At 34.6% G+C, this 24,393-nt stretch overlaps 1 protein-coding gene and 1 long non-coding RNA gene across 16 annotated transcripts in view; one reads left to right on the forward strand and one right to left on the reverse strand.

The window, feature by feature from the left end:
• Nucleotides 1-24,393, reverse strand: part of NBEA (neurobeachin) — a 520,716-nt gene that overhangs the window by 171,430 nt on the left and 324,893 nt on the right. For 9 of the 12 annotated variants that reach the window (XM_083801108.1, XM_083801107.1, XM_083801110.1 and 6 more), the window contains 2 exons: nt 4,065-4,208; nt 977-1,015 (listed from right to left, as the gene is read on the reverse strand). In XM_083801108.1, the coding sequence (XP_083657234.1) occupies nt 977-1,015; nt 4,065-4,208 (183 nt within the window). The remainder of the gene's footprint in view (nt 1-976; nt 1,016-4,064; nt 4,209-24,393) is intronic. The other 3 variants (XM_083801105.1, XM_083801106.1, XM_083801111.1) reach the window with 1 other exon arrangement.
• Nucleotides 4,217-24,392, forward strand: LOC310883178. Of its 4 annotated transcripts, none has more exons than XR_014573357.1 (6): nt 4,217-7,742; nt 13,785-13,873; nt 14,514-14,912; nt 16,236-22,295; nt 22,461-22,523; nt 22,604-24,392. It is a non-coding gene; the product is annotated as an uncharacterized lncRNA (long non-coding RNA). The 4 variants fall into 4 exon arrangements; XR_014573358.1 differs by having other exon boundaries at nt 14,514-14,660; nt 14,831-22,295; XR_014573359.1 differs by having other exon boundaries at nt 14,514-14,660; nt 18,296-22,295.

A 24,393-nucleotide genomic window follows, 5' to 3' on the forward strand; every position in this document is an offset into this window, starting at 1 on the left:
CTCTGTCGAAGAAGAAAGAAAGATTCTGTATTGAAGGTTAAGGTACATTAAGACTAAGATGCATTAAAGACAGTTAGTGGCTTTCCTCAGGCTTTTTTTTTTGGGTGAGTTGCTCAATCTCCTTGTATAACAGAGACAATAATAAGTATTTATTCTTGCAAGGCTGTTGTGAGACTGTAATTCACCATGGCTTATGAGGAAGTCAGATTCTGAGTTGATTGAGCCTATGTAAGTAACCAGACAGATGCTTGCCAAAGCCTTTTGTCTTCCTAAAATAGTCCAAAGCCTCACATCCTTCTATCTTTATTTCCTTTCTTCTTTACTATAAACTACTTTTTTGAGAGTTGCAAAATAATTTATCAGGGATACTTTGCTTGGCTGGGCATATTTGCTAGTGCCACCAGCCATATGACAAAATAGATGAAATGTGCTCTAGGTACAGAACATTAAGCTAAATTCTGTTCTCAGATGTGCACAATTCTCAGCAAGCCAACTGCAACTTCATGACAAAGAAAACATATTTCTAAAATGTAAAATTCATAAAACCTAAATGATTCAATATTTATCTGCTATGATCTATCTTAGTGCCAGATCTGTGAGATCTGTGCACTTTCTTTTAAATTAAATTTGGTGAAAGAATATTAATTATCTATTAAAGCACATTTCCCTTTGAGAAAGCTATCTTCTGATATTAGAACACATCCATATATTTTTAAATTTGAAAAAATCATCTATTTAGCAGAAGACAAATTGTTAGCAAATTTGCATTCTTAAGCTCTTAAGACAAAAGGTAAGTATGTGAGAGCCCTACTGCAGTGTTAGAAAACTGAAGAGAAAAAGAGAAGGAGAAGAGTTAGTAATGTCAAGTTGCTACACTGGATTTGATTATATTACCCACAGATTCACAATATATTAGAAAACTGTTAAAATAGACTATGCTATCTCAGTCATTAGTTCTAACAGAGATGTGACTTGCCTCTTGAAGTGAACAGTCTGGGAAGTAAAGGAGCTAAAACTGAAACAGAAAAATGTAAAATGTTTTAATATGTATGTGCTAAAACATGAACAACATCTTTTGATAACTTATACTGTAAGACAGATAAAATACTGCTTTAGTTAAAAATCTTGATGCAAACTTAGAATTCATAATTCTAAGAATGTAATAACATGGAACCTGATTTTTATATTTTATTAAAATGCTACTTAATATAATGAAATCTGATCAACTGCCATTGCAACATATGGAATACTAAGATTATATAATAAAAATATTCAGACTATAATTATCTAAAAAATTCACCATCCCATATGTAATTTATCAAAGTGAACTTCACATTGATTTGTGCCACATGGTTGATGAAAAACTATAAAGAGTCTCTGGAACAAAAGGTATGTACAGATAACTTTGTAAGAACAGTCTCAATCTGTTTCAGACTTTCCTTTTTTAGTTTTAACTTCTCATATCAAAATATTGTAATATTTATATTCTCCTCGTTAAAAGTTTTCTAGAACCTTAAAAGCTGCCTCTTTAAAAGCTGCCTTAGTTTCATGGAATAAACAATGTTAAATTGTTTTAGTTAAATGTGGACAATCTTAAATCAATTTAAACCTGGTTTATAATGATTTTGTTTAATTCCTATGCTTTACTGAGGCATTCCAAATCATTGTAAACCAAGTTTAAATTGATTTAAGCTTTAAAGTTAAATTGAGAGCATAACTGAATATAGAAATTCCTATGTGTCATTCCAATATGAACAGTAACTAGATATAAATGATGTTGTGATATATCATAACTCGATATGTCTCAAAGATTTCCAGATTACATACACCAAATCAACATAACTCTTCAGAATTAAGTAAGAGTGGACAGTATGGCTTTATTGGGCTCTCTTCAGAGCCATCAGATGTTATCCTAAATTTCTTAGGCATAAAATCCACCTTCCTTGCCTACTGATTTTCTTGATTTCAGTTACTGGTCTCAAGTTTCATAGTCCCATTGTATATAGTGAAAACCATAGAAAACATTGACATCATTCTATACAAAATCATGCAGCAATACAGACAGAGGGTGGAGGGATTTAGTTTTTCTCACCGATTGGTTGGTAAAATTTACAGGAGACACATACGATACTGGGTGGGATCATTAACTTTAAGAATTATTTCCACTTCAAATATGAGCAAGAGTTGAGTAGCAAAGGTTGCAATTAATCTGATAGTAAAAATGAGGTCGTGGAAGGTGGGTTCTTTCTGAGAAGTTCACAGGTTTTGGTACACATACAGCACCAATATCCTGTCACCTCACCAGACTTGGAAGCACCTTGTTTCTCTTCTTAGTGTTGATTGGAAACACAAACACTGACACTGTTAGGACAGACTGTCAATATTTGAAAAGTTGACTTGTTTCAAATTCTATCATTTCCGTTTTGCTAATACCTACATTACCCCACAGTTTGTGCTGTAAAAGCAAAGGACTAGAATTACTGTTCTATGTTCTAAAGGAGCAGGGGATGTCCTCTACACAGGGATCTCTGGTAAGATGTATGTTGCACGGAAATACTTAAGGACTCATTGAAATACACACTTTTTTTTTTTTGTTTGTTTGTTTGTTTTTTTCAGAAGGATGTAACTATAAGGATTATATCACATCTGTCCGTTTCAATGAAATGGCAGTCTTGGGGCCTGACTGTGAGGTTTTCCAGACTGGGCAAGAATTTTTCCTGACCTCTTTGGAGTTTTAATACATACTTCAATGTAGTTGCTTATTGCAGCCTTTAAGCTATAGCAACAGTATACATTTTTGGCTGGAAGCATTGCTCTTATATATGAGAACTTAGCCAAAACAGTACTGAGTTTTCCCTTCTAAAGGAGAAAGGGATATTGATCAAATTATCCCACTAATGGTCCTGCTTGCCTTACTGTTTTATTGACTTAAAACAAGTGTTTCAGCAATGGTTAGCTGCAGATTGAGAAAGCACATTGACGTATTAACTATGATAATCATATACTGAAGGTTGCTCCCAGATAAAAGTATTTATGTCCGCCCTCTGCTCTAGTTTCAAAGCATGAGACTAAATTCCACTTAGGCATTTTTTTTTTTAATATCCATTTATGATCTTATCTTTGTTACAAATTTCCACTATGGCATCAGAAGAAAATGCAGGAGCAAAGATAGCTATTGTAGAAATTCAATTATACTGAAAAAAATCCTCTGACATCAAAAAACTTCCCCTTAATCGAGTAATTTAATAAAGGTATTCCTAAGCAAGTTAACCTAAAAAATCCATACTGCATTTCACAGTTCTCACATTTTTATCTCATGTGAGAGGAGATCGCATTTTCAACTTTCAGCATGCCTTTCTTTCCAGACTGCTTCCCCAGGAAACATAATATTTTTTCAAGACGGAGCTCTAACAGAACCTGCTGGAACATGGATAAAACTGAGACCTCACTGCAGACCTTCACAAGGGAGAAAAGACTAGAAAGGATCTCTCATTCCCAACTCATATTGTACCTAATGAAGTTCATGCCTTGCTTACAGTCTCATTTGTTCTTAGTCCCTATTACAGCAGGTAACTTATTCCCTTTCCGGGCTGATACTTCAGGTTCCCCTTCACACACCGATGAATGAGAGCACTGGGTGCCAGTAGGAGTGCAGATGTTTCTCAACAAGTTGCGTGGCACTTGGGATCAGGTCATGAAAGATCACAGCCACACTGACTCACAAAACACTGAGTTTTAGAATTAACCCTCATTTCTATTTCAACAAAAAAGGAGATGTTCCTGTTTTATAGAATTTTCAATAAAAGGTCACAGGCAGTCATAAGAGCACTTGAGGTATTGTTATTTCTCACACCTCTGGTGAAAGATTGTACAATGGGCACATACTCTGTAATCAGTTCCCCTAGTTCATGGACGCAGGACATCGTATTACATCTAGAAAATAAAGACTCTGTTCTCAGTGTAATTGCATACTTAGCCGTCAATATTAAGAGAATAACTGCAAAGGTTCAGAATTAACAAGTTAAAAACAGACTTTTATCTTAGTTGTAATGAAAAATCATTACCTGCAAGGTTGTCAATCTCTTTCTCTTGGAGCAGACTGACAGCATCATCGTCTCCTTCCAGCATAAGCTCCGTTTCTGCATTCTGATTTACCACAGCTTGACTTCGGAAAGTTTTCTTGGACTTCACTACATCTTCTTCAGTGCCTAAAAAAGTTATGTGTTGTGAATTTAGCTGAACAGTATTTAAAACAACCACAGTCTAGTAAAACACACAGAATGAAACATCTGTATTGGAAAGGTCTTTATCAAGGTCTACAAAATACACAGCCTTAGTCTGTCTGTCAAAATATATCTTGAGTAAACTACAAACTCTGTTTCACAAAGACTCTCCTGCTGTTAATAATTAGTTTTTGCTCTACGTTCTATGTTTTTCTATTAATTTTCAACATGCAAGAAATTCAGCAGGAGTGTCTCTTGGGTTCTTGGTATTCTGACTCTGACTGATGTCTCAGAGCTCAAACCACCTACTCTAAGTAAAGGAGATGCTTTTGGGAATTCAAAATCTGCCATGATTTTGGTTTGGGAGATAGGAGGGACAGAAAGGTGAAGTAGGAGACTGGTAATCTCAATGAAGAGTAAGAAGAAGGTAAGCACAGTGTTTCTTTGTTGGGAGAAAGTTTTATTTTCAGTCCTACGGACTCATAGTAGTCCTTAGGATAGAAAGCTTTCTGTTTTCTTCCTAACACAAAAATCTGCATCTTCACCTTGGACTGTACAAAACCTAGACATCTTCAATTCTGCTATAAGAAATAAAAAATGAGATCTAATCACTCCTGTCTGTATCAGAATTTGGAAATTTGCTTCCTGTTAAGCTACATCCATAAGAACTATAAGTGAAATCCATGCAAAACTGAGTGAGTGTGGATTTTGATTGTTTGCCATAATGCCTGAGCTTGATGAGTGCTACTGTGGCAGATGTAAAGAGATGAGGTAAAGTGCATTAAAACTCATGGCCTCATATTCATACAGGACAACTAACTGGAATATAGTAAACAGATAGGTTAGTGAAGATACATGCATGGAATTGAATCGATGTGTCAGGCAGTTCTGTTATTAAAAACAGTGGGGAAGGTGTTATGTTTTTATCTCCTACTCATATTTATATGAGTCTTTTAATTACTTCATGCACAGAAGAATCTCAGCATATAAATAAAAATTCTGGAGGCATATTTTACCTTTAGTGTGTTTACTCTGTTTGAAGATAACTGCTAACATGCCACTTGATATCAGACTCCACCACAAACTGAGACCTCACATTTTAAACAGTCTAAAAATAACCTTCTCTATATTATTGCTATTATCCAAATTGCTATTTCTGAAACTACAGAACATGGTTAAGACAAAAAAAGAAGAAAAAAATGCAGTTTTTCATTAAGCTCAAAATTAAGGACAGCATCTCTAGTCTTCCTAATTGTTGCTCTCTCCATGAGGACAATGCTGTTACTGATAGTGATAAAGGCACTACTGATGCTGACATATATGCTGGTATACCAATATTTTTGCTGTGTTCTAGTTACTTAGCTGTGATCTTTACCTCACTTGCATAGTGAGTGAAAAAATAGTGCTAAATACTAACACTATTTAGTGCAACTAACTGTAACTGTTCACCCAATTTACAATTAATTTTTTTTCCCAATTCGCAAAAAAAGAGTAAGAATTGCAGGAATTTTGGAAAACATAAAGGAGTAATGTGCTGTAACAGACTTTTAGTTATATTACATCAGAACTGTATTGAGTATTTAACTACTATTGGAATTTTGTTTGCTTGTGCTTACTACAAGGGAGTTTAGCATCATTTGACACAGGTAATAGCTCCTGGTGTGAAGCATTTGACAATGAAGGAGACCGAATCTGAGCTGAACTAACACGGTGGAGGAAGGAAGCAGGAAAATATGTTTGTCTTCCTTTTTGGTAGCTTTAGTGAGCGTTATGGAAGTTTCTGAGCTTTATAAGATGTGATAATTTTCAAATAAATTACTTCAAAAGTAATTATCTGGAATAATCATAGTTTCAACCATTTCTGTAGTAACTGATTAGATTAGTGACAGTCCTTTCAAATTATTTATGCACAAAGAGATAGTCACGAGAAAAAAAGTTCACATTATTACTAAGATGCATCAGCAGAAGAACCTGAAATTTAGTGCATTTTAAATCTCTTGTGATGAGGGTTCCAGTTACCAGATTACAGAAATATTGCTATACACCAGTGTAAGAAATGTGGTAGAGGAGAAGGCATTAAATTAGTTTGGCAAATTTGGAGCTTAGCAACAAGACAAATGCTTCTAAAAGCCATTCTGGTTTATAATATTAAACATACATTTATCTAAAAGAAATATAGTAAATGGTGCTTCTTTCTTGTGATGGAAAAGGCTCTGGTTTGGCTGTTGTTTAAATTTATCACTTTGTTGAGTGCACCTCAGTTTTGCTGTACTGTACTAAACATTTATCTAAATGAAAGTGTACGAGACCCAGAGTTGCCCTTCAATCACTATATCCTTTATGAATTAGAGTTCCATTTATCAAAATTACAGCAAGAAGAGTAAGGTCTCACAGGGCTGTCTCATTACAAGGCTTGTAAACACTGTCCTTACAAAGAAATGGTTTAACACCTAACAAATCAAAAACTGATTGGGAATAGAATTTATTTGAGATCATCTATCTTCAGAAGACGTGCTGTACTGAGTGCACTTCTTGGCCTTTCTACCCATTCATCAAGAAATTAACAAGCGAATACCACAGACCACCAGATCTCCTTGGATCCTGAAACGTGAAATATGTTCAAAACAGATCTGTCACAGATGTTCTATTTTTATATTTCAAGATGACTTCAAAAAGGTTATAAAATAAGAGGAGCTCTCAAAATAAGAGTAAAAAGAAAAACAACTTGTCTCTTTAAAAACAGACAACAAACTGAATAAAAAATTATATGACATAAAACTATGTCTAGTATTGTTAACAAGGATATAAAAAGGAGTGATGAATAAATGAATATTTGATATTTCAGCATGTTTGTAAAAAATCAAAACTCAAATTATTTTTTAAAGTCACAGCAAAATTACTATGAAGTAAAATTCATTTCCAGATACTTCATTTCAAACTCCTCTCAAGACACACAGAGTTTCTATTTTTAAAATATAATACGGAATTGTATTAATGTCAGTTCCTAAGTCTAATTAGAAAATGTTTCAAATGCTTTAAAATAAGAGAAAGAAAAAATACATTAGATGTAAGTTGAAGAAAGCAAGATTTTAACATTGGGGTGCTCAGAATTGGAACTGGCAGATGCTATCAGTGCTCAAAGAAGCAAGCTCCTTATTAAAGAATATTTTTCCAGACTGGGACTTAGAAAGAAACCATGAAATAAGAAGGTAAATATTTCTTAAAACAGCAGTTTGAAAAGAACTTAAAGGAATAAGACAGCTCTCACTGAAGTCCCGCTGAAGTTAGTGCCCTAATGTCTTGAAACTTGAAGGTTCTGTCTTAAATGTATTTTAAGAGAATGTATGTATAAGACTAAATAATTTTTTTTTTTTAAATACATCATTTGTTACACCTGTTATCATCTTGATCATTGCATGGTAAAAACTGGCTTCAGGATAACTAAAAAGAGCTAATCTTTAACAGAAATCAAAGAAAGCAACTAGCACTTGTCTACAAAACCCTGACTTCAGTGAAAAGGTATGTATTTTATATATCTGAAAGATTATGTGAGCTGCATGGTAAACCTGTATAGCATTGCCAAAAATTTACTAATTTCAGGTAGCATTAATTTTCCTTAAAAAGTAACAGGAACTATTAATCTGACCAAAAAAAAAATGTCCACCAAGAACAAAAAACAACCAACAAACCCAATAACAACAACAACAAAAAGAAAATAAAATCTAATAATTTCCCAAGAACAGGAGGATCTCAAGTTATTTAGTAGCTACAGCTTCTAGAATCATCTAATATATGCAATATTTAAATAAATATTTTGTTGTTTTTATTGTAATATTTGAATTTTTGCTTCTCGGTTTTCAATTAAATCAATAAATGCTGTAGGTCACAACAGTTTCTAAGTTCGCAGTCTGAATTTCAAAGATATTGTTAGTGTCCAAAACCATAACCCATAAACGGTATCCCTAAATACATTTAAAATAAGCAGCACAAAAATAGCATATTGTTGATTACACTTCTGTTATGTAAGTTGATTTTGTTAGATTTTACACTAATCACTATGATTTTGTTGAATACTGAAAGGGAGTTTTTGCTTCCATCTTCACTGCTGTGCATTTATTATTCAAAAGCGTTTGATTTTTTTTTTCTCTCTGTACTTAGTGTACTTATAGTGAGGTAATAACATGGTTAATTTTAAGAAAAGTTTGCTTGGTAATACTGTAACCAACAAAAGAAGACTACTGCTTCTTATAAAGTTGTTTCCATAGTTTACTTCAACGAATTACCGATAAGGCAATTTATGCAGTGAGCGCTCTTTGATCTTTGAAGAGAGATGGCAGAATGGAAAGTTAACCTCATTTTAATGTTACCTAAATATACTGACAGGAAATTCTAATGTTTCCAAACATCTGGAAATCTGCTCCATGGGATGGTGTTCTTCTTTTCTATAAGAAAGCTTTTTCATATATTGTCTTTTACAGTTTTATGTGGCTTCTAAAGGAGCATTTTGACATAAGTAAAGTCTGTTCTCTTTACAGTAAAATGCTGCATTTAATTAAAAACTCTCTTTTATAGAATCTAAAGTACAGTTTTTGTGAAGCTTAGCTTTCCTCAGAAACTTTTAAGGATAAAATTGCTTTTTCTTCTCTTATAGGTCACTTATATGCACTGCTCTGTAGAATTATTATTATTATTATTTTTTCCTGAATTATAATAACCTAAGGTAGTTTTTAGCATGCTATTGAATAAAGGAATTCAGAATTAGTTCCTCACAGGAGACTACTTCACAGGTGATGATGTAAATCATGAAATTATATCACAGGTAAAATTTATCAACAGAGTTTGAATGTGCTGTTTTTCATGGAAGATTTTTTTTGTATATTATACCAACTGTAACTTTCACAGGAACAGCCAAGCTTAAATTAAAATGCAACGCTATTAACTACCCCCTCCTTTATTTATTTATTTATTTTTCATTTGATATGATTAATACTTGAAAATACTTATAAAACATTTCAGGAGATAATCTTCCTGCTTTATATATTAAAACAGTTTAAAATCCTGCTTTCATTGCTAATCTTTACTAACTCGATTAGGCACCGGGACACTCACAGCGGTCACATTTATGGAGAGCAGCTGCTTGGCAGTCTGTAAACTGACCTCTTCAAAACCCAGCAAGATTAAATAATCGACATGGTAACCACTCCCTCTGGCCCAATATCTTTCTGCATGGCTTCAGAGCCAGCCCTTCCAGGACTGAGTTCACTCCATGGGAAGAGAGAACCAGGTATCTCTACGTCTGCTCAAGAGCCTTGGAGGAGCAGAACATTGCTGGCATATTTTGATGAACTGTCCCCACCTGTGTCTGTTGGGGCTGTGATTTAAATTGCAATGTGTTTCTGGAACTGGCAGCTTTGACTGGCATATAATTTAGTTTCCCTGGAGAATCAGAGAAGTGACTCTTATTAAAGGAGGGCTGGTTTTAATAGATTTAATAAAAGCCAGAGGGATCTAAATCATATTTTCCTTATCAAAGATCATTGAAGAAACAAGGGGAAAAACTGGAAAAAATGTGTAGAAATTAAAAATTGCATGTATTTATTTTGGAAATTACTTTTTACCTAAAAGCAAAACCAAATCATATTTTTATATTCTGTAATAGATAAATACCTGAAAAATTCATCTGAGACATTCCAAACATTTTCCTCTATGTCTAATTTTTATACCTGTTATCTGACCACATGATTTTCTCTAGGTGAGTAATACATAAATAAATACTTTATTGTTGTATACATTATACTCTTATAACTTCTCAGGTGTTTTGCATTGCAACGATGAGACTGACAATGATGAGGAGAGTGAGAATAAGAGCAAGGACAAAATTAACATGTTTCTCAAAAGAGACTGTTTTTTTCTTTTTTTATTTCTTTTTTTTTTTTAATTTGTTTTTAACAATAAATAGTTATGGTTAAATTGTTGTGTATCAGTATAAAAGGTCCTGTATAGAAATAAGGATGAAGTTACCATGCTGGGCACTTTATTTATTTATTTATTTTCCTTTAGTTTACAGTTAGGAAAACTAAGATTCTGAGTGGTATGAAATTAATTTTCAGAAGTCATAAATATACTTATTGGAGATTTCAGATGTTCTGAGCTTGTGAGAAAGAACCTGCACTGATTCAATACAGGTCACAAGGAGTCAGAGGGTGACAGAATAGGATGTGGCCAGTCTAGCAGATGTTATAAGGCATTTTCACACATCTGAAGGTCAGTCTTCAGTCTGACTGCAACTAGAAGAAGTCCTTCTAACTGGAACTTAAACCAGTCAAATGTTTATATTTGGATTAAGATGTAGTTTGCCACTGTAACTTGTACACACAAGAATGGATTCATATTTCACGACTGATGACCTTTACAAATCCCTGTCAGTTTGAAATGTAGCCTCTCAGTGGATACTGTAGTTTGATAAATTGCAGAAAGAAACCGAATTTCCTGATGTGCTGTGGATCACTTAAACAGGCAAAGATGATACACAAGAAAAATAATTAAGAGCAATAAAATATTCCTATTTCCAACCATTTTACTAAAGTACAGTAATAGCCAACAGGAAAACAACTACATCACACCAACAGTTATTGTTCAGTGGAAAGGACATCAAGGACACTTGCAAGTAAGAGAATTGGATCAATATTAACGCGATTTTCATTTCATGCTTCCCCAACTCCAGTAAGCTGACAATATACTCTGATTATGTGAACTGCCTCTGAGTAACATAGAAAAGGTTATTAGAGCAAGAGGTGGAAATGGAATGCACTTTTTATATTGACAGGTCTGCTAATAGAGTGTACTGATTTTCAAAGCCATGCAATGCATTTTTACAATTTAGTTTTGACAGCAAAAAGGAATTTCATTTATCATTAATTCAAAATATTCACATGTAAGCAAAGGTTTCTTAAGACAGGCCACTGAAGAGGGCAATCAAACTGTTTTAATAGAAAAGATGTAATTAGTAAGGTAAGAAGCAAAAGGGGATTAAATTTAAATATGTATGAAATGATAATGAAAAAATGAAATAATTCTGTTAAACAATATATTCAATGCTTTTAAAATAGAATCTGATAAAAACTTTTAAAAGATAGCACACTTGAAAAACAAGGAATCTCTCAACATTCAGGTCTGGATTTTGTCTTGAAAGTTTTTGATTAGTTTCAAGTTTGAAATACTTAAAACAAGCACACATCCTACAGGAAAAGCCATGTTCTGACTCTATCTGCTTGCAGAGCCTAAAGACAGGATCAAAGTTGTCAGGCTTCTACAAAGGCGCACCCTGTACTGAGGAACCGTGCCCACATATGCTAGCCTTAATTTAGCTTCCAGCTCACAAATATTCTAATTGAGAAAGCTAACAATGAGAAAGCCTTGGGGAGAAACAAAACACTCTTTAGAAACACAGACACTTGGTGCATGCTAGCAGCCCAACGGTAATGCACTGGCATGTGAGAAACCTGATCTTAGCTCTGTACTGGGGTATTCTACACCAACCTTTCTAAACTTTACCTAATGTTTAAAAATTAGAGCGTCCAATCCACGAGACAGGTTCAAACCTCAGGATTTTTAAAACAAAAGATTTATCTGTAGTTTTATGGACTGACTTCTAACTTTTGAATTCTTCCTCTCTGTGGCCAAAGTGTGGTCAATCATATCTTTGCTAGAAGGCAATATTCTCCCTCACCACTTAAAGTTTTGCTACCAGATCCAGAGTGGACAGCTAAAAAAATTAATTCTCTAGATCAGAAAATGAAGGTGTAGTAAGTAAGTTTAAAATGATTTTATAGTAACTATCCAAATTCCCATAGTAAAATAACTGTTTTAATTTCTATCAAGACTACTTATTTACAGAAGAAAGACTCAAAAGCCTTGAGATACCCATTTGCCAAAATATCTGAAATGATCTTTGTTTTCTGGAATGTTAATAATTTCAAATGAAATTCTCCTCTTTTGAGACATATGGAAGGAAGATCTTATGCAGTCTTTACACAGGCAAAATCTCTTATACATGACATGATGTCTTCTATAACTCCTTAAAAGGATAGCCCCCATTTTACATAAATTATAAATTTGTCAATATAATAATCTTATCAGAATATCTAGATTTAATTTTAATTACACTGTCTTTTACTGTGCAGTCCCAACTAGTCCAGTGTGCTGCTCTGATTCTTTTTTTCTGTGCAAATTTCATTTCACTCTCACATGGATCACCACATCTTTAGAACTGGCATACATCATTTTCACTTCAGCAACAACAGTAACTGGTGGGAGGAACTGTTTCTATTTCTGTGTAGATCAATGCCTATAGCAACATCAGACAAAGGGCAGCACCCACAGGATATTCACATTTGTGAGACAGCAGTGTGGCCCTAATATTGGGATATTTGCGTTTAACTCTTAGCTCTGCTAAGGGGCTATACTCTAGTCACAAAAGACAGTGATCCTATTTGGTTGGGCCAGGCTGTTGTGAAAAAATGAGCTCCAAGTTCCTGAACCTAAAATGCAAAATTAAAACCAAAATTTTTCTATTATTTGCTTGATCGGGGCCAGAATTTTACACTTTTTTTTTTTTTTTTTTTTTTTTTTTTACAAAAATAGCTGCAGATATAAAAGCTCTTTGTTTCATACTGTCTAGCAGATAAAGAGTGACATAGTAGCGATACAGAAGATAAAGCAGAGTCTGAGAGCCTATGACTATAACAGCTCAAAGAGACTTTCTACAAGATTTCCATTACTTTGTCTCTGAAATAGGTGAATGGTAATTACTGTCCCAGGTAGAAAGCTTGTGTGTATATTAAGGAAAGTTAACTCACAGAAATCTTAGCAGCAGTAGTAAAGAAAAAAGGAGAACAGTATTTTATTTCATCTACCATTAAGCTTCAGTGTGGTGTTTGTGATGCCTTTCATTCTGCTTTGCAAAGATTGCCAGAGAGCAAAAATTTCCATGCAACTGCAGGGATATTTGCAAAAATGCTATGCTTATGTTAAATTCGCAAGCATCGGCAATATTTTCTATTCAGAGTGGAGCTGAGATGCTATTTGACAGCATGATCCACTTTTTTGAGGACACGGGAGTGTGTGATTTGTGTTATATGGCAAAAGAGACACAAACGAAACCCTCTTTGGGCATTATGCATAGTCCTTTCAGCTACAAAAGTTTGCATATTGTAGATGATGTTTATGTTCATACACAAAGACATAGGGAGATATACACTTAAGGCATACAAGGATAAGAAAAAAATCATGTCATGATGTAGCATACATGCTATGAAAAACAAAATTAATTATGTAACTGGAAACGTATAAAATGCTGGCTGATGGAATTCTTAACAAGTTGTTTTTCTTGATATGATGTTTAGTGGTATATTTGAGAACTTCTCACAATGCATTTGGCTTTTAATACAGTGCCTTCATTAGGTGTTTCTGCACCCCTGTCTGTACCTTGCACAATGCTGAAACTCATCAAATCTTCCAGTTTGTTGTACCATAATGATACTTTTTGTGTGCATTTCAAAGGTAACTCTATAAAATGAGAAACATAAAATAAGGCCAATCGAAGAACTCACTGTGCTTATATGGATACGGAACAGCCAGTGCATGCATACGTAAGTCTTTGTTTCTTGTGCACAAATTTTACTATTTACATAAAACATCTATGATAATTTTGATATGATATAATAAGAATACATTTTTAGTGGCAAAATTTAAGTAGTGCAATATAATAAGATGAGAAAAAATACTTTACTATATTAAAAATACATTGCTATTGGAAATTAATTCCTTTATTTTTATAATCTGTACTGAGCTATTCTGTTAACTCTGTGAAAGACCAGGAATCACCTATACTGAAGAGATTCTCACAATCTACCTGTCATCTTAACACATCTTCACCTTGCAAGAGGCCGTTGCCTAAAAGCCTCCTATCATGCCTCCTACTGGCATGTGTGAAAGAGTGGGAGAGAACAGTTCTAACTCTATACTATGATCTCCTGACTCTAGGCTGCAATAGTTGCAGCACTGAGGAAATAATGGCCCTTGATTCCAGCCAAGCACTTGGCTTCCTTTCCTAGACACCTTTCTTCAGTGTTTTTAGAAAACACCTTCCTCAGTAGAAGCAATAGAATTTCGTCTTGCATTTTTTTGACACATTTGGTTCAGTCTGGGCTTCTTTACTCCACTAAAAAATGTTATTAAACACTTTTTTTTCATTTAATAATGCTATATATTTCCACTTTCCATACATAGTGGAGAACAGACTCCTGCAGTCAAGAAGAGATGAAAGATAAGAAGAGTGGAGAAAAATTAAAAATGGAATGTGTTGTTGTGTTCAACTAAAGTTGAAGGAGTGCTGTTACTCCTTAATATGGAGTCTTCAAGCACAGAAGATTGGAGGTAAGAAAAGCACATAGTAAAATCTAAGTCTGAAGAGCTACATTCACCCAGCTATGAAAGATGTCCTGAAGGACAATTAGACTTTCATTGACAGAATGTTCTTCCAAAAAGTTTCTATGAGATGCACTGAATATACATGGGTCAGTAACTTCCATTTCTTTGTCAATTAGCAGAAGAACTGAATTAAAAGAACGAATAAATTCTTTACATGGGTTTGAAAACATTTCACATCGTAGTAATTTACTGGTTTTGGTAAGTAGATTACTTTCATTCTGCAAGAGCAGATTGCTACAGTTTGTTCTTTTCACATGTAAATATAACGGCAGAAAGGAGAAAAATGCAGCTAGACTTCTAAAGCTGGCAATGGTTGCAATTTGGTGGCCTTGGGAATGTTTTCGCCAGGCAATTTGATTACTTTAAGAATCAAATTTGAGTCATAGGCTTTCAGAGGCAATCTGAAGTGAGAAAAAGAAGTAGTTATGTTAACTGCTGGTAAAAAACTTTGTTGTAAAATTAACTCAGACCTGTAGTAGCAGTTAAAATCCAGGTCATGCCAGATAGACTGAAAATATCAGAGGAAGGCATTCGAAATCCAACACAGAGGTTTTGGGGGAAGAAAGTTTTCACATCCTATTTGGATCTGCTAAAAGCTCAAAATAAAGAAAGATTCTGACATTCAACGTTTGAGGAAATTAGAAAAGAAAAAAAAAGTCTTTTATTTCATGAATCTGTACTTAAAACTTATTACCAAACTGCTATGAAAATTCCTGTGCTAGAGACGGCAGATAACAGAAAGCAGAAATACAGAGATTATGAATCTGTTAGGCATGCAGTTGCAGCTAATTTCCATAATCCAGTCAGACAGTAGAAGCCCAGACACAAAAAACCAATAGTGTTCAGTACTCTACCTAAGTAAATTCCACTACTGTTCACACCTTGAGGTCATAATAGTAGATCACCATAACAGTAGATATATTTAATGATATATTAATGTCCTTTGGGGGGACTAAGAAGTACTAGAAAGACCACCAAGATAAATCTAGTATTTCAGATTTAGTTATTATCACAGTTAGTAATCTCTTATACTGCTCTCTAATGAAAGCCCTTATTCCTGGCTTATTTAAACAAATTTTATTTTCATCTGTATCTGATAAATACCATGTAAAACCTTAGCAAAATACATTTTTTTTTTTTTTATGTGTGTGTGTAATGTTTTCCCTAAAATCCTGTAAGGATGAAATATTTGGAAGTTTATTTGGTGAAGCAGTGGATGGCACTGTTGGGCTACAGTTATAAATCTGTAGTGGCAAATCTTAAATTATTATGCTTTCAATAAATACACAGATTTTTGTGATTTCTTCAGGCACGCAATTCGGATGTAAACTCATTTAAAATACATCAGAGATTTCACAATCAGATGTGGAAGTTAGTACATGTACTGAAAGGAAGTTGTGTTATAAGAATTTTATTTTAGGTGAAAGAAAATCAAGAATATACTTGATTTCAACATTCAATATAATTTTATTTTATTAATATTAAATCATATATCTAACATTGGGCATCTCTTCTTATAAGGGGCACTTGGCTGGTAATTAATCTAATGGAGACAAAGAGAGTCAAACAGAGAAAAGAGAAAGAAAATGGTGCTCCAAATGAAGTGGAATTGCTTACACATTTGTCTCATGTCTCTGCATGATCACATTTAAAGAATCGAGATGATTTACTTGGTGACATGTGGAAGCGTTGTTATGGGTTAATTTAATGACTGCATACATATTCTTAAGATGTTTACCACCGAACGTCATGTAACATATGTGTTTTCTGCCCATAAAGAAGAAACTTAAAACTACTCATAGTTACTTCTTAGCTTGTAAACTTACAGGCTAAAATTAAGTGGGCATGTATTGGACGAACGAAGGTGGTTAATTTTTAGTCAGGGGCTTCTGATTTCTTTATTTTTTGTTTAACATTCATACATATGACATTACTTAAATAAATATTAGTTTTGCAAGTTATCTGAGTTAAAGGTCATCACTTGCATTTCCTCAGAACAATGTATTTTATTACATTGTGTGTGTGACTAATTTTCAGGAGGACAGTGCTGGATAGAGCACTAAAAAAGTCAAAACAACAATAATTCCCCTCTGCCCCCTCAAACTCTCCTACCGAAGTATCAAAACATTTTAGTGGCTCAAGTAGTCACAATAAACTCAGTTTCAGTAATAGTATACTGTCCATGAGAAAACTGATATTAGAAGTATTTTATGACCCGGATGATGGGGCAGAGGGCACCCTCAGGAAATTTGCAGATGACAAACTGGGGGGAGTGGCTGACACACCAGAGAGTCATGCTGCCATCCAGAGGGACCTTGACAGGCTGGAGAGGTGGGCTGACAGGAACCTTCTGCAGCTGAGCAAGGATAAGTGCAGAGTCCTGCACTTGAGAAGGAACACCTCCATTCACTATTACTGCTGGATGGCACCCAGCTGGAAGGCAGTACTGTGGAAAAGGACCTGAGTGTCCTGGTGAACACTAAGATGAACACGAGTCAACAGTATGTCCTTGCTGCTAAGAAGCCTAATGGTATTCTTGGCTACATTAGGCAAAGTATTGCCAGCAGGTAAAGAGAGGTAATCCTTCCACTAGATTCAGCACTGGTAAGGCCACATTTAGAGTGCTGTGTACCTCTCTAGGTCTCCCAGTACAAGAGAGGCCTGGACTCCTGGATAGGGCCACCAAGATGATGAAGGGACTGGAGTCTCTCCTATAAGGAGAGGCTGGGAGAGCTGGGACTGTTCAGCCTGGAGAAGAGGGAACTTGGGGGGATCTTATCAGTGTCTATAAATCCCTGAAGGGAGGGTGAAAGACGATGGAGTCTAGTACCAGGCCAAGAGGTAATGGACACAAACTGGCACACAGGAGCCTCCCTCTGAGCACCAGGCAACACTTCTCTGCTGGGCAGGTAACAGAGCTCTGGCACAGGCTGCTCAGACAGGTTGTGGAGTCTCACTCCCTGGAGATCTTCAAAAGCCACCTGGATGTGATCCTAGGTAAGATGCTCTAGGTGTCTGTGTTTGCACAGGGGGTGTTGGACCAGTTGACTTCCAGAGGTCCTTGCCAACCTCAGACATTCTGTGATTCTGGCATATGTAAATGCACATTTCCTCAAAAAAAAAAAAAAAAAGGTCTAAAGTAACTTGATGTTGAGGATTACCTATTATTGATGAAATGTTTCTGCTTTTTTTTTTTTTTGAGTCTATGAGATGTTGCATAAGATTAGTCCTGAACATCGAGATATAAGTAAACTGGTGTTTTAAAAGTATTACTTAAGACTAAGTTCTGACAACCATCTACTTTTAAGCTCTAGTTCCATAAAAAGAATCACAGAACCCTTGAGGCTGGAAGGCTCCTCTGGAGATTGTCTAGTCCAACCTCCTTTCCGAAGCAGGGTCAAGCACAGAAGGCTGCCCAGGACCATTGTCAGTTGGGTTTTCAGTTTTTCCAACAATGGAGATTCCACAGCTTCTCTGGACAACCTGTTCCATTGTTTTACCACCATGAGGATAAATAAAATGTTTTTACTGAGTACCACTGAGAAGAGTCTGGCCCCATCTTCTTTACTCTCTCCCAACAGGTTATACCCAACTACAAGACTTCCCCCATCCTGAGCCTTGTCTCTTCTGGATGAAGCAAAGAATATTTAAAGAATATCTGGATCAGATTAGGAATCAACGTAAATGTAAAAAACAAAACAAACAAACAAATAAAAACTACAAAAAGATCTTCAAACTCAACTATGGCCCTTACAGTAAAGCTGTTCATATAGACATATTATGGAAAACAATATTAACAGACAAAACTGAAAGCATATTTTGGTGTTTCACCTCTTACATAGTACACGTAGAATGCTTTCACTAGATATGCCTAGATAACATTTTTTATACATCTTGTGGGCCTGCTAGCAAAATTCTGGTAGGTGATGATTCTGTATCAGCTGTCTTCAAATTGCTTCCAGTTTTGCATTAGTTACTGAAAAAATACTGCTCTCTTTAAAATAGGTCTAAAATCTGCATTGCTGAGACAGCCCCTAAGGACTGTTCTGGAAATATGGTAGGTATGGTATTTTGAATAAATACAGACCAGAGATGAGGCAAAGGTAGTAAAGTCAGAGGGCCTTGTGAAGTTGAGAAAAAGTAAATAACCCTTAGATATATACTCAGCAACTTTGACAGGCACTCTTGAACTTAGTGAAAATAGTGGTGGTGGTTAAATGCAGAAGTCCCAGAAAGAAAAGACTAGTCTTCAAGTGGGCATTCAGACTTCCTATAAGCATTTGATTTCATAGCAAAGCTTCTGAACAGAGATGAAGAAATTGAGCATACACAGTTCTTGGGACATTTTTATTTCTTAAAATGTCTTATCACTTATCAAATGTCATGATAAGTTTGTTTGTAAAACACTAACAGCTTTCTGGAACAATATCTGGTGCATGCTAAATGAAACCAACTTCTTACCAGCTTCTCTGGAATGTCCTCCCTCTGTCTTGTTCTAACACTAACTGCAGAAATGATGAACACAGCGGTTCAGGAGATGAACAGCAGGAGCTGTGGGAATCAGCTGCTCTGGACTTCTCAGAACTGAGAGGTCACTTTAGAGTTACAGTCCTTGGAAGTTCAGCTTGGTACATTTTTCTTTAATACTGATGATCCTCACAAATTTAATATTGATTTAGGGCCCAATGTGGGACAGCCAAAATCCCTGTTCTGAAGACAGACCCTGGTTTGAACAGGGGTTTACATGGATTTCAGACTCAGTTTCATAGCAGGGAATCCACACACCCTTTAACGTAGCACTTGCTTGAAGATAAACGTTCTAGGAATGTAAGTCCTTCAGCAGCCTGATGGAATCCTGCCTACAATTCTCTGGAAGTCTATAAACTCCAGATTATTTCGTGAGAGTAAATTTCAGATTTGAACTTTTCAGACTTCAGAAATTGATGCTCTTTAACTCAGTTTATATAATCAAATCCGATTTCTAATGATAAGCATACACAACATTTGCTGAAACTTACAGCAGTGAAGACAACTCCCAGGAGTCAGATATAGTCTGCTTCAGTTAAAACTGCTCTTGAAATAAGGTTTTTAATTAGCTGTCCATATATATAACAGAATGAGAAACTTAAAATATGCAAGTTCAAATGCAATTGCCATATTGCACTTATAAGATATATCTGTAACTTCGTTTCAAAACCTGAATGAATTACATATTACATTACAAAGGTGTTTAGTTTTTTGTTGTTTGTTTGTTTTGTATTCTAAACATTCAGGATCTGTCACGATAATCAGCTTAACAGGCCAAATATTCTTGAGCACAGACACTAGAAATACTTGATAAGCTTACATATAAATGTTTGGAACATAACCACTGAGTTATTCGAGTCCATTACCTCCACTGCAGACTAGAAAAAGTGGCTTTTCTTGGATCATGTCTACATGCAAATGGTTTGTGGAACACTGTCTTTAAGTGCTGAAGGACCAAAGCATAATAAATTCACTATTTTGCTCTTAAGTTGACCTCTTTGGAGTAGTATTCTGTTTCACTGTCCAGGGTGGTACAGTAGTGTCTCCTCTATACTAATCTTCAATGACTGTAAACTGTGAAGGTGATTAACTAGAAGAGACAGTTCTTTCACCACATGTACAGAATCACTGTGAATTGGGTCATGGCTGTATATTTTCTGCATTTATTGGTAGCAAAATCTGGGGAAGAGAATAGAGTCTATAATGTCTTACACAATCTTTTGTTCCTCCCCTCTTTTTAATCTACAGTTTAAACAACTACATTGAAGCTCAATCTAAACTTATAATAAGAACTGTTCTAAATCCATTGAAATGTCAATAAAATTAAAACTACAAAAACTTTCCAGTAGTTCAAAATCCCAGTTTATACCTTTCACTTTAATACTGCAGTAAGCAGGATCCCATTAGCTTCACAAAAGGGGAGAAATGAATCCATGGATCTATTAAAGAATTTAACTAAAACAAAAAGGTACAGCAGATAAAACTCTGAAATAATTAGGCTTGAATTTTACATCCAGATATGAAATGGATGTAAAATCCAGTGTTAATGTCAAATAGCTAGAAATGGAAGAGACTAATCCAAAGGGAAAAATTTTCCAGTTCATCTCCTGTAAATGCTGCTATGACTGTGTTCTGACAGTCTCAAACGACAACTAAGTATATAGCTGCAGGAATATGTTATAATTTTTCAATTTTGAAATATTTTTACTTGCCATGTACTTTGAACACATATATATACCTATACATATACACATATATGCATATTTGTATTTTATCAAAAACAGACATCTGAGCATGCATACAATGGCTGAGTAACAACCTGTAGTTAAAAATAAGTTTTACTCATTTGACTTGTAGCAGATTTTTTGAGAGAATACTACTTACATATAGCAGATAACAGATATAATGCTTCCTACATTAAGAAGGCCCTTATCAGATAAAATTAACACTTTTTTTTTTTTAGCCCTTCAAGGCATAATTTAACATTTGTTATTATTTCTTTTCTAAAACAAACATAGATCACAAACATAGTTTTCATTTCCAAGAATTTTCCGTTCCTTGATGACTGCAAGTATTACATAATTACAGTATCCAGACATCCAACATCAACTCTGATTTAGTACTAGAGTAGCTGTAGAGCACTTTTTTTATTTATCAAGGTCATCTTGATGGCTGTGCAAGCTTAGATAAATCAGGTGTTAAGCAGGCACATCTCCAAGGAATCTGGAAATTCTCTCATCTGCAATCCTCAGCACATCTTATTATTTACTGCCAAATAAATGACTGATTAATTTTGTCATTTTTGCTTGGTGATTTTTGCTCATCTGAAACTGCCTGCCCTCTTCTGCAATGCCTGATCAGACCTATTTAAGCTGATGCCTTTGATCGTAGATACAGAGGAGCTTGCTGACTTAGGCTTTGACTAAACATTCCTCCACTGCAATATTTATGCACAAAACCCTAAATGATAACTGACAGTCAACATAGATAACAAATATTTATATTTCCACTATTTTACTGCTGCTCAGTATAGATTTTCTTGTGCTAGAGGTATCAGTCAAGATGAAAAATTTATATTAATATAACAAAAGCCCAACAAATTTTGCTTTGATTAATAGTTTATTTCTCACAAACAAAGTATCCGAGGTCAAGAAAAAATGTGTTACTGGAAAACTATGCACAAATAATTTTTTTAATTGTTTTAAATTCTTTCTGCACTATGATATCATGCTTAGTGTTGGAAGCTAGGAGCATTTTACTATCAAGGTGTTCCAAACAAAATTAACAAAACAAAGCTAATTAAAAAATACAATGAAAGTTAAGCCCTATGGAAAAAATCTGCCTCCAGCTCTTTCTTAATCACATTCCAACACCAGAGGCTAAAGGTACATCGAACTGCACCAAATCCTTTTCACATGACAACCTCATAAATTATTCAACTCATTAGTAACACCAAGAGGCATAAAAATAACATCAGTGTTAAGGATGTTTCCTTACAGAGAAAGGTCAGCTAAAAGTTGCAGTGTTAAAATCCAAAGGCTTAGCCTCTGAAAAGTAAGTACATGTAGCTAGAATCCATGAACTACAACTTTAATGCATGCTGCTTAAAAATTCCATACATTAATTTTAATAAATACACAAAAAAGTTATATTCAGAATTATTTTAATTCTGCAAACAGGACAACATTTATCTTTTTTTTTTTTTTTTAATGTAACCAGGATGCATACCACCTCTAAAAATACCTGAGCGTTAATTTTCCTGTATGTTGAATACACTAACAGGTGAGTACTATGAAACTATATAGAAACAACACAGTATGAGACTATTACTACTTCAGCTTTTCTACTTCTTTTGGTTGTAGCTTTATCCTGCAGGCTAGCTCTACTACAAGGCAGATGTCACCTCCACTGAAATACCAGACCATAAAAACTACACTAAAAGAGGTAATCTTTGAAACATGCTAAAATAAAACCATTTAAGTGCAACTTGTATTATAGTTCTTGTAAAACAAAACAAAATAAACAAAACAAAAAAACCACTTCCACCCTCTTCTGAGCTCAATCTTATCCCAAAGATAAAACATTCATACTATAAAATGCAAGAAACAAGGACATCAAAATAAATGAAAGCTGGATAGTATCAATGCTTTAAAACTTCATTATAGCTTATAAATCAGATTTCTTCTTGTTTTAATGCTAGTTCAATATCTAAAATTAAAATTCTTAAGCAATAAGAATATTTTAAAAGTTTTTATTCCTGAATAAAGCAGAAAGCCCTCAGCTTTAGTGATTATTTTTCTTACAAAGGAAATATATTTCAAAGGAAATATTTTTCTTACAAAGGCAACATAGCAATTAGCACAATTCTGCATCTGCCTCTGATAAGATCTCTGTTTTGATGTTTTGGAATACTGTGGATGAAATAACCCTCTGTCAAATATATACTACTGGGGTGATGTCTTAACCCAACTAGTGAACAGTTAATGACCTGAAGTTCTGCACATGATAGCCTTTGCATTTAAATAAGTATTAACTTACACTACCTAGTATAACCACATATGCAGACACTCATTTATATGTCTAACCTTGTTTGAATCCCAGCTATTTGCTTCAACAACCAGCAAAGTTGGTGAAATACATAGGTTACACAGAGCTACCTTTATATCTATCACATTCAGAACTCCTGGCAACATTAGCCCTTGACTACAAGGACTACAATCAACTGAAATGTTTAACGTGCATTTGGCAAACTACTTCCCTTTCCTTAGTTTTTAATAAGTGATGCAAAATTTTATTGCTAAATGCTACAGAACCCCAGGATATATATATATATATATTCAGTACTGCAGATTTAAAAAAAAAAGGAAAGAAAAAATATTCTGAATATTCTTTACAAATCTCCATCTTTGATATGCTAGAGAGCTACACCAGTTTAAATGTGAGAAGTAAATTTGCTTTAGACATTTGGAGTACTCAAGTTCAGTCTGCTGTACAGAAATCACTAAACACATGAAACTTTCAGATGATATAAGGGAATTTGCAAGCATGTTCCTCCCTCCTCTTTTATACCTCAGCTATCTCTTCGTGAAAATCAATCATCATCTAATCCTGAAATTCAAAGACTGAATCTCCTATGTGGTCAGTACACTATTCAATCCTAACCATCCTCAAAATACGTTCTTCAAGCAAGTTGTTAGGTATTTCATGATTTGCAGAAAACAAAACAAAACAAAAAATTTGGCTGAGAATATGCTAAGATAAAAACATCTGATATGTTTTTTAAAACAGTTAATCTTTTATTCATGAGAGATCTCCAATGGAACTATTATGACACATTAGTTTGATGGCTTAACAGTTTTGTTCTGTCACTCGGGAGAGACAAGTTTGGTTACTTTTACCAGTGTCTCAAAATTAACATCTGGGAATGCCAAAGAGGTATAATGTGAATCCCCTGGGGATTAGAAAACATAACAGCCCACAGGTTCACAACTTCTGCTTCATCAAAGTATAAGAACTGAAAGAATTCCTTTTCTAAGAAAATGTTCTAGGAATTCTCAGCACTATCCTTAAAAAAAGAAGGGATATGATTCTCAGGGATTCATGGACATGAAGAAAAAATCATAACATATATTTTTTTAAGCAGGAGTTAGTA

Source organism: Anser anser (genome assembly GCF_964211835.1).
Source record: "Anser anser genome assembly, chromosome: 1".
Lineage (NCBI taxonomy): Eukaryota > Metazoa > Chordata > Aves > Anseriformes > Anatidae > Anser > Anser anser.